The sequence below is a fragment of the Falco peregrinus genome, chromosome 5 (assembly GCF_023634155.1).
Source record: "Falco peregrinus isolate bFalPer1 chromosome 5, bFalPer1.pri, whole genome shotgun sequence".
Classification (NCBI taxonomy): Eukaryota; Metazoa; Chordata; class Aves; order Falconiformes; family Falconidae; genus Falco; species Falco peregrinus.
In genome coordinates, this window is record NC_073725.1 from 99543197 (window position 1) to 99559070 (window position 15874).

General features: G+C 57.1%; 2 protein-coding genes across 6 annotated transcripts in view; one reads left to right on the plus strand and one right to left on the minus strand.

Annotated features, from left to right (window-relative positions):
• Positions 1-15874, minus strand: part of CEP15 (centrosomal protein 15) — a 34396-nt gene that overhangs the window by 2528 nt on the left and 15994 nt on the right. For all 5 annotated transcript variants that reach the window (XM_055804365.1, XM_055804367.1, XM_055804366.1 and 2 more), the window contains one exon: positions 3224-3448. In XM_055804365.1, coding sequence (XP_055660340.1) covers positions 3224-3448 — 225 coding nt within the window. The remainder of the gene's footprint in view (positions 1-3223; positions 3449-15874) is intronic.
• Positions 7631-10749, plus strand: FEZF2 (FEZ family zinc finger 2). The gene is made up of 5 exons (XM_055804363.1): positions 7631-8055; positions 8422-9266; positions 9362-9496; positions 9592-9724; positions 10176-10749. The coding sequence occupies exons 2-5, from the start codon at positions 8478-8480 to the stop codon at positions 10430-10432; spliced, it is 1314 nt and encodes a 437-aa protein (XP_055660338.1). The 5' UTR covers positions 7631-8055; positions 8422-8477; the 3' UTR covers positions 10433-10749.

The window sequence follows — 15874 nt, forward strand, 5'->3', positions numbered from 1 at the left end:
TAAATGATAGATCAGGCCAAAACTTCTCTCCTATTTACAGGGAAGTCCAGCGAAAATATCCTTTTTTTGACAGACTTACTTAAAGCATGTGGCATGGAGACTGAAAATGCTATCAACTATTTGACTGACAAGTGTCAGCAGCTGTTCATCCAATTTGTTTTATATTTCAGCAACTAACAGATTCTTTCCCCTCTGCTGTAATGCACGTCTGCCGGCCCATAGGCATCTTAGAAATTGCTTTTCTGCCTCTCTAGTGACCAAAACGTCAAAAATATTAGAAGACAATTTGTGTTCAGAAGCATAAACAGGCACGCAGCAAAGCAAAGATGATTTCGTCAATGTTCACACTGTGTTCTTTTTTAAAAAGTCACAGCAAACCTAAGGCAAAAATCTTAAGCTTTAAAAGAAAAAGCTAAAGCAAACAGAGCACTCGATAAATCAGCACAGGTTAAACTATCAGCTACCAAGGGAAAAAGCAGTTGTCTGATGGCCAACCAAAACACAGCTGAGCCGTGTTTCAACCTCTGCACTTCATGAAGTTCACGACTCTGTGCTACCACCAGTGTCACCGTTTGTTCAAAAACCTGCTCCGTGGTGTCACAATTCAACAGAGCCACCACTGTGTCCAGCTAGGAGAGTCCCTGAAGTCATTTGCAAAACCCAGCCTTCTTCATCTTAGGTCTAGCAATGCTTTGATCTCTGGCTGCATATAATATAAGTTACAATTATTGCAGTTGCCACCAATTCTGAACTTGCTGGACTAAAAAGCCCCCGTGACACCTCCCTCCGGTGAGCTGAATTCAGTGGTATTTCCTTTATACAAGCACGTTTAGGCTCTTGAGCTAAACCTGAAGTGATATTTTCCTCAGCCTTTCTAAAAGATACATATTCCATTTCAAGTTGTAAATCTGCATTTGTTGTAACTATGCAAAATATGGGAGAAAAAAAGTGCAGAGATTATATGCAATCTGCCAGCAGAGTTGTGTGCCATGAGGAAAATGCCTCACAGGTCAAAACAAAGAAAAACACTGAGCAACAAATTAGTTGCAGGCAGTAGCTAATATGGAGATCAAAAGATTAAAATCAACATGCAACGATGAAATCACTGGAATAATAGGAGCATTTAAGAAGATTAAGTCAATAACAGAGTCCAGTAGTACAAAAATAAGATTTTGATTATACTGTAAAATTTTATATTGAGAGAGCAAAAGCAATTACAACCACGACATACTTCGCTCTCCCCTCCTTAGACCATCTTGGCTCATTTCCTATGCAAGGAATACAGTTGTTGAAATAAACAGAAATGTTATGACTTAAGTGCTCCATTCAAAAACAAACCAGGTGGTCAGATCAGATTGGGGACTGTCAAGATGGGGGTCTGTAAAAGGAGGACTTGTTGCAGATCCCGGAGGATACGACAGCTGGGTGGGAACAAAGGCCACACCGTTTAGGACTGCTTTCGGCAGAGTGAGCTCCACAAGCAGCTGATCTCGGGGGGTGTCCCAGGCTGTCAGCTGGAGAGGAGAAGCATGCACTGGAAGGAGGAGAGAAGTAGCTCAAAGGCTTGACGTGAACGTGGTGGTGAACTGGTAACAGGGAAGGGGTTTTTCTACCCAGCTAAACCAGCAACAATTGCAGGTTTGGTTTTGTGATGTACATCAGAGGCAGAGCACACGACAGCCTCCAAGCCCACCTGCACCCTCACATAAGGGACAAGAACATGTCCCATAGCCATGCTCACCAGTGCTGGGGCTCATCCAGTAGCACAGCCAAATGGGGACGGGGAGGATGACAAGCCAAGGGGCAGCTAATGCTCGCTGTGACACATCTACCCTTGGTTAACCCAGGTGTGTAAGCAGGAAGAGATGAGCCCTCCCTCCAACACATACTGGCCCTGGCCGTGGGTCACCAGCCTCATCCACGGACCACACAGCCAAAGGCCTATAGCTCCCAAGGGAGAAACGGTTACCCTGGTGGGGATCTCCTCACCCAAGCAGGGTCAGAGCCCCTGGCGGGTCCTGCAACGCTCTGCGTTATGTGAGGAAGAGCCTAAGCAGCTCCCCTGCTCCTCAGAGCTGATGACTCACCTGGGCTTTTCTCTAAATTGGTTTTTCAGCATCACTAACTCCAGCCCCACCCCCGCCCCCACCCCAAAATCACAAGCTAGGCTCATAATTAAATCAAATAAATAAATTATCAGCTATTTTTATAAATTTGTGGGTGTTCTTGAACATTCAGGGAATACTTGGGTCGTGCATTGAAGTTTTTTCCTGCAATAACAAGGTCTGGATTTTTAGTTCAGGCTCTGATTGTTGGGGGGATTTTTAGTAGTTCTTCCAGATTATGTCTTCTGGGGTGAAATCAGCACTTTACTTGTGCCCAAGTGGCACAGCATCAGTTTCACCAGCCCGTCTGGGAGCCCTGCCAGGCTCCCTCTGACTTAGCCGCCACCACCAGGGACAGGGATGCTGCACCCCAGCCAGTCCCACATGTGCCATCCGCTGTCACCGCGGTACCTTGCAGCCCGTGGAGTCCTGCTCTGCAGCGGATGGGGACATCCACGACAACAGTTCGAACAAGGGCTGATACAAATCCCAACCAATGTAACATGTGGCATAGCCAGAAAGACTGGTGAACACTGAGTAAGGAATGAGCTGCAAAAAGGTGGTGGAAAGATTGGCTTTGGAAAGATTCTTACTCTGTTCAATTTTTTTCATTGAAAAAACAAGTAATTTTGAAAATGAGATGGTTTTCTACCTCATTAAGGGGAGAATAATTCAAAACACGTGGAGTTTGTCCCACTTATTTTTTTTGGCCATCCTTCTTTCAAGCAAAAAAGGGAAGGAATAGGAACACAAAACTGAAGTGGGCTTCTACCCATTTTCACTGTTTTTTGCTCCTTTTTCTGAAACGTTCTCAGTAGGAAAGTGAGAACAAGGCCATCCCCCCATTATATTCTCCTTCTCTACTTCCTCCCACCTTTTCTCCTAAATAGAAAATAAGGGGAAAAAAAACCACAAAACCAGAAAAATTTAAAAGCTCCCACTCTTTCAAAACAAAAAAGTACAACATTTCAAAACATTAGGAAGGGACATCTTTCAGTCTCAGCTTTCAGCAATGAAATGCAGCATTGCTCCATTACTGCAACATGAGGAATACTATTTCCGACAATAAAGACGGAGAACAGCAGCTCACCCCTTCAACAATTTCTTGCTTGCCTTACCAGTCGGGTTGACTTTGGACATGATGTGCATTCTGCCAACTCCTCAACCGCCTCCTGGGCCAGACGGGTCTCACACCAGGAACTAGATTCCACCAATGATGTCTCTCTCCACTCCTTACAGGCAGGCAGTGTTTTTGGGGCATAAAGCCTGGCTGGGATCACGCCGTTAGTTACCATTCCTGTTGACAGGCAAACTAGAATAGGCTCTGGCTCACTTTCTTCGAGCTGCGGAAGGAGGAATGAGCAGGGAAAAGAGTTCATTCAATTGCTTCTGTTTGGCAGCTCTGCAGGACTCTCCGCGTAGACAGAAAGAGATGTGGCAAGTAAGGAGCTGCCATTTTTAGAATTACATAAGCCACTTTGAAACCTAGCCCCACGGCAGAGCAACTGGCAGGGCACCGTGGCAGGAGCTGCACAAAGTGCCTCTATGGCAATCAGATACCAGCTCTTAAAATTAGACTTATGTTAAAAATGCTGCTGTTACCCCTGCCATCACTAACGAAGTTGACCAGTACAGCCATGTGAGTACTCTGGGCCACTATGCTTCCAAAGGGCCACTAACTGCATTTGCTCTGGGACCTGTGCAGTGCTCCAAAACATCGCTCCCTGGTAGTGTTGCATTATGAAAAAAAACCAAAAAAAACCAAAAAAAAAACCCCAACTTAAATAAATTAAAATTATCTACCTACATATACACAGTAATGTGTGCATAACTCAGTGATGGGGTTGAAAAAACAGCCTGGAGGGAACCAACCCCTCTGCTCCAGCCAAGGTGGCCGCACCATGCACTCCCCTGCCCCACGTGCAGCTGTGGCAGCCTCCGCTGGGTGACACAGCAGCAGGGTCACCCCCCGACCCTGAAGGCTCTGCAGGACAAGGAGTGCCCGTGGGGGCTGAGGCATTGGTACCGCTCCCGTTATACGCAGTACCACGGTGTCAAAGGGGTAACGGGAAGCAGCCAGATGGGTAACGACCCCCTCTTCACCCCAGCCCCAAACTTTGCGATCCCGATTTCCCCATTCGTTGCTCACTAATTTGTCCAAAAAGCATCTGTCTGACCACCACAAACCCAACTCTGACAAACACCCTGGGGCCATCCCTGGGTTGCCCTTGGAGGCCGTAATTGCTGCCCTTACACCGAGCCAGACCTAAACCCAGCCCGGTGGGGCCGGGGGCCTCCCCCCAGCCCCGGGCCCCTCTGCCGCACCTTGCACTGCTCACAGAGCCACACCAGAGGCTTCCCCGCCCCGGTTCACACAGGCAGCCCTGTCCCAATTCCCCAGACTACTGGCTCGTCTGATCGTCCATCACCTTCTGCTATTAAAAAAAAAATTTAAAAATTACATATAAGCAGCAGCATAGAAATCAAAGCCACCATTTCAGAGAGATCGAAGCATAATGCTAATAACTTTCGGCAGCTTCCACTGTGGAGTTTAAGCAGCTGCCAAGTTAAATAACCAGGAGGATCCTAAGTTATCTTCCAGTGGACCATAAATGCTCAGCGCCGACTACCCGGGCGGGGGCGGCCCGGCGGGCGCGGGAAGCCGGGCCGGGGCTGGGGCCCTGCGCTCGCCCCTGGCCGGGACCCCGTGGGACGCACCCCCGGGAGCCCTCCGCCGGGTGGGTCTGGTTGTCGGGGGGCGAACGAGAAACCCCCGCCGGCTTTCGATGTCAGCGGCTGGGGCAGCATTTGGGGCAGGGGCCGTCGGGCGCGCTGGGGACTAGTCGGGCTGGTGAGAACAGGCGTTGGGTGGGCACCGGGCTGGCCCACCCGGGCCGCCCCCCAGGCATTTTTTCTGGAGGGGTAGGCAGCGGCGCAAAAATAACCTTAAGAGCGATCGCGTCTGCGTTGCGAGAGGCTTTTCGGCGTGGGCCTTTCAGGGAAAAAAGTGCGCAAACCATTTCCCCCCCTCCAAACGCCGCGGGGTGAAGGATTCAAGCCCCCCGGGAGAGCAGCCTGCACGGGAGGGGTAGCGCGGTGCCGAGCCGGGGCCCGCAGCCCGCCCGACGTGCGGCCGCTCCTGCCCCCCGGAGCCGGGCTGGGCCGCCCCGACCCCGCAGAGCCGCCGGCCCCGCTCAGAGCGGGCGAAGGCCGGGCGGTGGGCAGGGCGGCGGGCCCGGGGCAGCTGTCTCGAAGTCAGTCATTTGTGATACGCTTGCCGGAACAGCAGAAGTCGAATCGATAGAGACAGCCTCCAGCTGTGCCTAAACCTGCGATTTCAATTAAAATACTGAGCTCCCATGCCCGGGTCTTAGCTGGGATCGCGCAGCGCCGAGGCATAAGGCGTGCGGTAACCCCGGCTCCCGGGCCGTGCCGCTGCCTCCCGGGAGCCGGTACCCGGGCTCGGACTCTGCTGGGCTCCTCCGGGCCGCGGGAAGGAGGCGGCCCCGGCCCCGCCGCACGGGGTGCCCGCCGCCACCCTCGCCCCCGGGAGCCCCGAGGCTGCCCCGAGCGGGGCGGAGGGTGCGGAGCGGCGAGCCGGAGCCGTCCCCTCGGCCAAGGAGGGCGAGACCCGGCCGAGGAAACACCCCGGCGAGGACGAGGGCTGCGCGGGGAAGCTGGCAGCGAGCTACCGGCCCCGGCTCCGCAGCCCTCTTTTATCCCGCCCGAAATCATCTCGTTTACAGAAAATATTTGTTTGCACTATTAGTTGGTACTGGAGTTAATTACTCAACGTGTGAGCGGGGAGTAATATGGATAAAAGCAGCCCCAGTGTTTATTGTGTGGGTGAGCTGTTGAGCGGTGCTTGAATAAACTGCAATTAGGGTTAGATAGAGATTAATTAACATGTGAGTGGCAAGGTGTAAAATAGTTCCCAACCCTCCACTCAGTATAATCTGCAGGCGAGGAAAAGAAGTTTGTGGAGGCTAATTAAATACTTTGCTAAAGCCGGCGAGCCCCGGGAGCGCGGAGCCCAGCCGCCGCCTGCCCGCTGCCCGGCTCCCCGGGGCTCGGCCGGGCTCCCCCGCAGCCCGGTGCCGGTGCACCCGGCTCCCCGCGGCTTCGTCCCACCCTGTCCCCCCAAAACCGGGACGGTTTCCCCCCTCCCTCGCACGCTGACCCATCAGCCCTAGGCGGGGAGGATGGAGCGGGCAGGGCTAGGGGCCGCCAACACCTGATGCTCCACCAGGTGGAGATGCCCCCACACACACACACACCCATGCGGGGTGTCCCCCCGGGGCAGGGCGATCTCCATCACCCGGCGGGAGCCCGGCGCGGCCGCCGCTTTCAAAGTTTTTTTCTGGAGCGTGTTGTGGTTCGCAGGTGAAAAAGCCTGTCTGCAAACAGTCGCCAGCGAGCTGCCCCGGCGGGGAGAGGAGGCGCGGCTTTGTCAGCGCTGCACAAAACCCCCGAATTCCTCCAAACTTTCTTAGGCGTGCTAGGGAGGCGGAAAAAAAAAAAATAATATATATATATATATATGGGCCTTTTCATTACTTGCTTTACCTCTGGCCAGGCTCAATCTAAACCCTTTGCTACTCCCCCCCCCCCCCCCCCCCCTCCGGATAATCCTCCCCTTTATATTAGAAACACACAAAACCAGGTTCCACGCAGCGCTATAGTGGCTACAAGTGAAAGAGAATTGAGCGCCCTGAATCGCTGGGGGAAAATTGGTTCGGCTGAATAGCGAGGGCTGGGGCGGCTAATCAGGGCCAGGGGAGGTGCTGCCGCCGCAGCCGGGCCCCCCAAAACAGGTGGGCACGGGGCTCTCAATTACCGCGTCTTCGCATCTGAGGTTTCTGCAAATCCTCCCCTCCCGCATCAAATCATTTCAATTAGAGAGAGGAAGGGAAGAAACTCCTGCACCCAGGCGCTACAATGTAGCGTCGCCTTTTTTTTTTTTTTTTTTTTTTTTTTTGCCGGGGGGGGGGGGGGGGCACAAGCAGGGCTAGAAGGGGATAGAAGGGGAAGGGAGAGCCACCCGGCTGCCCCCCCCGGGGTAGCGGCCACCTTTCGGGGATGACAATTTGCAAAACTCCCGTTTGCAGCGCACGGGTCCTTTTTTTCTATTTTTATTAAAAAAAAAAAAAAAAAAAAGCGAAAACCCAGTCCTGGACTCGACTCCCTCCGCGTTTATTTAAGGCTAATCACCAGCTACCCTGAGAGGGGAGAGGGGTGGAATTAAACTTAGTTTAATTAACATTAATACACTGTCCTAATTAATGGGTTGGCTATTAATTTATACATGCTGGGGAGGCTCGCAGATAAGTGACAATTTATTAATTATCTTCCAGCTCGGTTGCAACGGAGCTGATTGCAGATGGGTTGCCAAAATAACTCGAGCATGGTTGCGTGGTAGTTGCTTTAGGAAAAAAAATAAAAATTCATTCTCCCCCTTCTTAAAAAAAAAAAAAAGAAAGAAGAAGGAAAAAAAAAATCCTCACGCTCACTCGGAGTGGCTCTTCTAACCCCAGCAAGAACTGGAGCACTCTTTTCCACCCAACTTGTGAATCGCACTTGCCTTCTAATTTGCCACATGCAAAACGATTCCTCTGCTTTGCAAGTTGCTTTTTAAGAAGGGAGAGAGAGAGGAAAAAACCCAGCTCGCACACGAGCGATTTGTGCGTCTTAAACTGGAAGGAAATTGTGCGTGGAGAGGGGGGGCTCCTCTTCCTCTCTCTGCCCCAACCCACCGCGCTCCAGCCCAGCGCCTCGGCTCGGGGAAGATCCATGGTGGCATCCCCATGTCATTCTGCTCGAAGTGACTTCATATGATGTCAGCTTTAAATGTACGAGACCGTGATCTGACGCTCAGGAAGATGTTTGCTATCAAAATGTGACTGTGGCCACACTGCGCTGCTTGGATGAGTCTCGCCGGCGCTGGGCAAAGGTAAGTGGTCCCAAGGCGAGCCCCGCCACCCCTCGCCGTGCCCCCCACCCCTGCCCCCGCATTTCCCGGACCGCGGCCATCGGTGGGGCTGGGTGGCATTGGACTGGGGGAGGTTTTTCTTTTCTTTTTTTTTTCTTCTCTTTCCCCCCCCCTAAATACTAACAAGGTCTAGCTTGCTTGTTACTTTAGCGTGTTCCGCTTAATGAGCAGTAATCTGGTACCCTACGTGCCATTGTTCTTGGATATGTTCATTTGAATGTAAATAAGGAGGGGGTGCCGGGGGGGGGGGGGGGTGTTGGTGGGGGGGTGGAGGGAGAACAAGGTGCTTATTAAATTGATTTGTGTCCTGGCTTTTCTGGAATGCAGAGCCGAGAGTGGGAGCGAGTGGCTGCTCACACCAAGTTCCCGCACGGCGGAGCGCCATGGCGAGCCCCGGGTCGCTGGAGACGGTCATGCCTTCCTCCTGCCCCCGGCACGACGGCAGGGCCGCCGCCGCTAACCCCTCCAAGACCCTGGCCTTCTCCATCGAGCGGATCATGGCCAAGACGTCGGAGCCCAAGCCAGCCTTCGAGCAGAGGCACGGCGCGCCGGAGCCGGAGCCGGGCAAGAAGCCGCTGAGCCTGTGCTCGCCCCTACCCTGCGTGATCCCCATCCCGCCACTGGGCTACGAGGTGCCCTCCAAGACTCTCCTCAACTACTCGGAGCTGTGGAAGAGCAGCCTGCGGGGCGGCGCGGGGCTCTGCAAAGCCAACTGCGGCGTCTGCTGCAAGGCAGAGCTCGCCCTGGGCCAGCCCAGCGGCCGGCTCATCAAGCCGCAGGTCATCCACCAAGCGGGCGCCGTGCCGGCCGCCCCCCGCTCCCTCTACTACTTCAACTACCTGGACGCCGCGTACCACCCGGCCGACATCCTTCACGGACAGCTCTTCCCCGCCGGCCTGCTGGGCGCCCCGCCGCCGGGGGGGCTCTCGGCCCACCAGAAGCTTTTCCTGCTGGAGAACGCCAAGCTGGCGGGGCTGGCGGCCGAGAAGCTGCCGCCGCCGCCGCCCTTCGCCCACAAGGAGCGGCTGCCGGGCCACCTGGACCAGGTGATGAAGGAGGCGGCGGCGGCGGAGCGCGGCGGCCCCCCCAAGGGCCACGCCAAGCTGGGGGGCGGCGGCGGCGGGGCGGCGGAGGGCAAGCCCAAAAACTTTACCTGCGAGGTCTGCGGCAAGGTAAGGGGGGCGCCGGCATGGGGGACGGGGACCACCGACGGGACCGGGGGCGGCCGTGCCGTGCTTGACCTCGCCTTCCCGGCGCTTCCCCGCAGGTGTTCAACGCGCACTACAACCTCACCCGCCACATGCCGGTGCACACGGGGGCCAGGCCGTTCGTGTGCAAGGTCTGCGGGAAGGGCTTCCGCCAGGCCAGCACCCTGTGCCGGCACAAAATCATCCACACCCAGGTAGGTGGGGGGCAGCCGGGGTGCGGGAGGCGGCGGCCCCCCCTCCCCGCTCTCCCCGCAGCCGCCCCTGACGGGCCTCTCGCCCCCCGGTGCAGGAGAAACCCCACAAGTGCAACCAGTGCGGGAAGGCGTTCAACAGGAGCTCCACGCTCAACACCCACATCCGCATCCATGCCGGCTACAAGCCTTTCGTCTGCGAGTTCTGCGGCAAGGGCTTCCACCAGAAAGGTGAGCTGGGCCGCGCCGGGGCCCCCGCGGGACCCGGGCCCATCATTAGCGGGGATTAACGGTGGTGAGCCCTGCCCGGCTGGGTGAAGCGAGGGGTGCAGGCAGAGCCGCCGCCGTTCCCAATTACTTTCCCCCTAGGCCGGGCCGCATCGCCGGGCGCTGCTGACGGTTCTCCCTAAATGCTTTTTAAATGAGAGGTGCCGGGCCTTGGTCCTAATCCAGAGCCCTCCATTTGCCGCGGGTCAGCGGGCTGACCCTGCCTCTCATTTGTGCCGTGCCAGTTGCGCGCTGCTCCGCGGTGACGCGGACCGAGTTTGACAAGTGGGACGGGGGTGCAGGGGGGAGACACTTCCTGATGCCCCCCACCCCGTCCTGCCCTGCCTTACCTGTGCGCCGTGCGGCCCGGGCTCCCTCGGGTAACCCCCTTCTCCGCCTTGTTCCTCTCTCGCAGGCAACTACAAGAACCACAAGCTGACCCACAGCGGAGAGAAGCAGTACAAGTGCACCATTTGCAACAAAGCCTTCCACCAGATCTATAACTTGACTTTCCACATGCACACCCACAACGACAAGAAGCCCTTTACGTGCGTCACTTGCGGGAAAGGATTTTGCAGAAACTTTGATTTAAAGAAGCACGTCCGAAAGTTGCACGACAGCGTCTCCAGCGCTCCTCCGCCGCGGGACCCTGGGCGCAGCGGACAGAGCTAAGGGCCCGGCGCGCCGCCCCACTGGGACCTGCTCCACCAGGCCAGCACTATTTATCCAAACCAGCCTTTGCTTCTCTGTCTTTTCCCCAGCGAGCTCAGCCGCCGGTAGCAAGCCATCCCGAGCCGCAGTTGTATATAAGAGGAATCTTATTTAACGGCGCGTCGCGCCGCCGGAGCGGGCCGGGAGGGGCCGGGCTGGCCGCCCCCCGCCGCCCCCCGCCAGGACAGCGCTCTTTATACGTGTCTGTAAATCTCCATTTTAAATGTACGCTCGAATAAGTGAGGAATATATATATATCTCTATCATGGGACAATAAACCGGCCCTTCGCAGGTGTCTCATTTCCCACCTCAGCCCCGGCCCAGGCGGGGACCGGGCTGAACGGCGCTATCCCCCATGTAAACGCGGCCGGCGGCAGCTCCGGGAGCCGGGCCCCGCCGCGGGCCCCGGAGGAAGCGAAAGGCGGGCGGGAGGGGACCGGGCGGCTCCGGAGGGCGGCTGCACCCCGGGGAAGGGGGCAACCCCGGTGCGGGACCCCGGCCGGCGGCTCCGAGTTTCCCAGCGCCGCTTTCCGGGGCTGGTTCATTCCGGCGTCTTTAAGCCGCTCCTGAATGACTATCTTTCCCTGCATGCAGATAAAGTGATCTCACGCTTGCTTTCCGAGTAATGACCCAAATTAAGAGAGAAAACACAGACCCTTCAAACCGCATTACATTAATCTAATCACTCCCAGCAGGCCTCAGAAATTCTTTTTGATCAGAATATGGATAATCAAGCACTTGGATTACACTAAATATTCCCTTCTCACCTGCCCCCCTCCTTCACCTTTAATATGCAAGTGTCTATTCCGGCCACGTCGTTAGGAACAATATTATTCTAGCGGAGAAAAGAGATTGAGCCGGCCGGGCGTGTGCGTGCTGCTCGGGCCGGGCTTGCAATGAAGAGGGGAACGAGCGAGGCACCGAAATGCCTGGGGACGGCGTGATGGGGAGTTCACCTTTCTCCGCTTAATTGAGTGGTTAAATGGTGGGAGGCGAGGACGAGCACAGCTCGCCGCCGACCGCAGGAACAGGAGGCGACCCCTCGCTCCGGCTTTCTGGATTCATTATTCGGCTGCGATGCTCCGCGCTCCCCGAGGAGGGGGCTGGGGGGGGGGGGGGGAGCTGACAGGCCCCGCGCTCCGGCTGGAGGGACGGGGGGGCGATTTCAGAGTTTTTCGGGGTTTGCATTTTTAAGTGCCAGAAGTAGCGTTTTGACGGGTTGGGTCAGGTGAGGAGCGGGAAAGGCTACCCAGTGATCCTGGCAACGGGGAAGAAGTGCCAGGATTTGTTAAAAGATTTTGGGAGACTTACAGGTAAAAAAGGAAATCTTAAAAAAAAAAAAAAAATGCAACCCCCGTCGCCGTTAAGTTACCGCTGTCGGAAACCTTGGGGGGGGCACAGGACACCCGTCCCCCAAGCGAAGGGGCCGTAGCTCAGCCCCTTGCAGGCGGGTCGCGGCTGCAAACCGCCCGCCGAGCCCGGCTCTCCCGCCGCCGCGCCAGACGGGGCGGGACAGCCCACGGGCCGGGGACAGGGGGAAGGGACCTCGCTCCCCGTGAGGACAGTGTGCGGGGGGAGGCCAGGGCAGAACGAGGTCCCGGAGGCGCGGAGCGGGGCGCGGAGGCGAGCGGCGTGTCCAGCGCGGTGGCGGGGCGGGTGCAGCCCGGGGAGCTGCTGTGGAGCCGCTCCCGCTGCCAGGTCCGGGGGAAGCGGCGCTGCCTCCGCACCTCGGGCGCCGGGAAGAGGTCTGGGCTGCCAGCCGGGTGCCGACAGCGGGAGCCAGGCGCGGCTGCGGGCCCGCAGACAGCGCGCAGGCTGCTTCCCCAGCCCTCCTGATGGGCGAGAGCAGCGCGAAACCTGCTCCCAGGAAGGGAACTGAGGCAGCACGTTATTTTCGCGATTTTTTTTAATAAAAAGCGACCGTTGTTTACAGAGCCCTCCGTGAGAGGGGGAGCGGCATCCTCGCCACGGCTAAGGGCATCCTCGGGGCACCCCGAAGGGCCGCCGCGGGGTGGGCTCGGTCACCCCTCGCCGCTCCGTCTTCCCCCCGACCTCGGGCGCGCTCGCCACCGGCCGGCCCCGGCCCCCCCCGGATCTCACCCGGATCCCGGCACACACAAGCCGCAGATCGCGGGGGAGGGGCGGCTCTGTCAGACACACACACGCCAGAGACTCCAATTATCTTCTCCCTCACAAGATGTTTCTGCTGTCCACGACTGCTCACACTTCGGCACTCTTGCCAGCAAGCCTCAATAATAACACAAAAACCGCACAAAAACCCCTCTCCCGGCGCCGCAGCCGCGCACACAACAGATTGAGCGGTGCCGGTGCCTCGGGGGGAGGGTTCGAGGTGCCTCCGCGCAGGGAACGACGTGCCAGCGCCGCGGGCTTCCCCCCTCGGCTCGGCCCGGCCCAACCCGGGACCGGGCGGCACCCAGGTGCGTCCCGCCGGGCACCGGGAAGCGAACAACCTAAAGGCAGCTGCGTTGCCCTTTTCCCTGCACTCCGCTCTCCAAACGTCTGAGCAACCAGTTTGCTGCTAGAAACATGTTAATTGCCAACGGAGCTCATTAAGGCATGCACATGCAAAACACAGCGAGGGAGATTAAATGGACAAAAGCGCAATAATGAACTGTCAAAAATCGGACCCATCTACACGACCAGGAGCACTCAAGAATGAGGCATTTAGAGGCAACAAAGGATTGTCTGGGACAGGAAGAAAGGACGACCTAGACTTTTGTTTAGTCAACACAATTGATTACAAATGAGAGATTAACAGGATAGCTTCAGAGTTTTTTTGAAGGAGGCAGAAGAGAAAAGTCCAATTAAGTGCACCGAATGTTAACTACATTGATTTCCACGGCCAGCCCTAGAGAAATTCTCATTAAACCATCCCTGGCGATCCCTTTTGGAAAGTAATTTGTCTCCCTGATGGAGCAGAGAAAGGGAGCCGTGTAAAGAGAAAGAAGCGCTAGTTCTTGGCACAATGAGCTTAGGAGACACACTGGAAAGAGCCAAAGGGGGAGTTAATGAGCATCTGACAAGCCGCTTGGACCCGGGCCTGGAGAGCAGCGATGAAAAGATGGAATTGGCCAACAACTATTCTTTATATCAAACATAAAAAGGCCAATCTGAAACAGGGCTGCTCAAAGCTGGTGGGGAAGAAAAGAAAGGCCCCCACTGGGGGGTGGAGTGGAGGGCTCAACTGCCCCATTGGGACGGGAGAAAAAAAAAAAAAAACCAACACCAAACCCCCCCCAACAACGCACTAGCATGTCCCTCCCCCGAGCGAGCGGGGCTGCCGGACAGCGGCACCACCTCCCCGGGCAGGGCAGCCCCGCTGCAGCCCCCCCGGCACGGAGGCGTTTGCACAGCCTGGCCTCACCCCACACCCCCCTCCCGGGAAAGGGGACCCCAGGCCAGCCGAGCTGGGTACAGTTTTAAGACGTTATTCCGCAGGGGGGGTGACCGGTCAGCCCAACCCCCCACCTCCCCGGGGTGGCATTCACCCGGCCCCTCCCGCTGCGGCCCCCCCGGGCACCGCGCAGCGCAAGGCAACGTGCCTCCTCTCCCCTCGTGTAGACACGGCTCGCTCGCAGGCTCTTAAATCAGATTAGAGCTCGTTAATAACAATTTTGGCTTAAGTCTGTATTGACTTAGGTTTAGGAATGGCTTAGCGCTTTCGCTTAAGTCAACACTACGGCTAAATTGACACATGCCTTTCCCAAACCGCCTGGTCCCCGCGGACGCCCAGGTGCCCGCAGGACTTGTCCTTCTCCCGCTTTAAGCCCCTTCACGGAACCGTTTGCATCGGTTTTAAGCGAGCCCGCTGGGCCTCGAGCATGCTAGCCCGCCCCCGCATGTCACCCACGAGGGTCCCCCCCATGGAGGGGCTCTGCGGGCCCCACCACCTCCCACGGTCGGGCTGAGGGCATCGCTGTCCTTCGGGCTCTCGCCCTTCTCCCCGCCCAGCCCTGCGGCCCTTCCCCAGCCCCGACGGCACGGCCCGTGCCCACTCCCTAACGCCTCCCCACCTCTCTCCTCAGGCCCCTCTACCCCTTCAGATCTGGACCCCGGATACCCGCCGGAGAGCCAGAGGGGCTGCGCTGCTGCCCGAGCTCCACGGAGAGAGGACGGGGCTGGAGGCAGTTGCCCCCGCAGCCGAGGGGAAGGTGGCATGGCGGGTCCCGGCATGGGCATCGCCCTTCGGCCAGCACCGGCAGCAGGCACGGCGAAGGTCACTAGATCCCAGACATGTTTGTCCCCAGGAACAGCCACATGCAGACAGGACAGCAAGGGGACAGGTAGGCCCTGGCACTGGGCAGGCAGCGGGTGGCATGCTGCGGGGATGGGCTGGGAGGGGGGCTGCTGAAGGGCTGCTTACCCCACGTTCCTGTCCCGAGGGCTCCTGTGGGCAGGCCTCACGCCATGGCCAGCTTGGGCCCAAACCATTTCCGCTGTCTTGTATCCCCCATCTTGCTGCCACCCTCCCCACCTCCTCCCGAGCCACCAGCCACCCAGCCCAGCGCTGCAGGCCCTGCCCTCCCACAGGCACCACGTTGTGCCGGCCTGCGCCCACGCCATCACCCTGGGTCCATGAGAGAAGCACATCAAGAGCAGAAAAAGCTCACTTCTAACATCCCCTCCCTGACTCTCCAGGCAACCCTTCCCCACATTTTAACCCCACTGTTGGCCTACTTTTACCTGCCTGGGCTAAAGCCTCAGGCTTGTGTTGTTGGTATTTATCTCATTTATCTCTTGCAATTGCTTAATTGATTGAATGACAGGCAACACGTGCCCTGAATTAAAAAAAAACAAAACAAAACCACAACAGCTGTATTTGGACTTCCCTGCTCTCTGGTTTACGGTGGGCCACTTTTCCTCACCAGATGCTGAGGCTGTAGGGCTCGGGGCTGGGAGCCCCAGGCATCGGGAGCTGCGACTCCTGCCTGCTCCTTGGCTAAGGGAGCACCAACAGACTTTCAGTGCGGGTGCTTTAAGTTACCAGTGCTCTTAAAATCTTAAAAAAACTGCTTTAAAGTGATTCTGGTAAGAGTGTGTTTAGTCACAGAAACGTCTTGCTGTCACCAGTGGGGATGGGGACAAAATGATGTCAGACACGGAGCCCAGAAAAAGGGTCTACTCCCAGAGCTCGGAGTCTGTAAGCCTGAAACAACGCCGAACTTGCTTTTTCCTACAAATATTTACACCTTTGCGTTTGCAGAAGACGCAAGCTGACGAGTAACTTGAAAAGCGATCTGGCCCGGGGGCAGGAGTACTTCCAGCCGCTGGGGCAGGGACCGGGCACCGTGGCTTTGCCTCTCCCGGCAGAGCCCTGCGGGGCAGCCCCGGGCCGGCGCAGCCCGCAGGCGGTACGGAGCCCGAGCCCCGGTCCCGGCCCGC

Excerpts from the sequence above, each read along its gene's own strand:
- FEZF2 (XM_055804363.1), top strand. The coding sequence starts at position 8,478 with ATGGCGAGCCCCGGGTCGCTGGAGACGGTCATGCCTTCCTCCTGCCCC. Across the intron at positions 9,267-9,361 it reads CCTGCGAGGTCTGCGGCAAG|GTGTTCAACGCGCACTACAA; the intron begins GTAAGGGGGGCG and ends GCTTCCCCGCAG. Across the intron at positions 9,725-10,175 it reads CAAGGGCTTCCACCAGAAAG|GCAACTACAAGAACCACAAG; the intron begins GTGAGCTGGGCC and ends CCTCTCTCGCAG.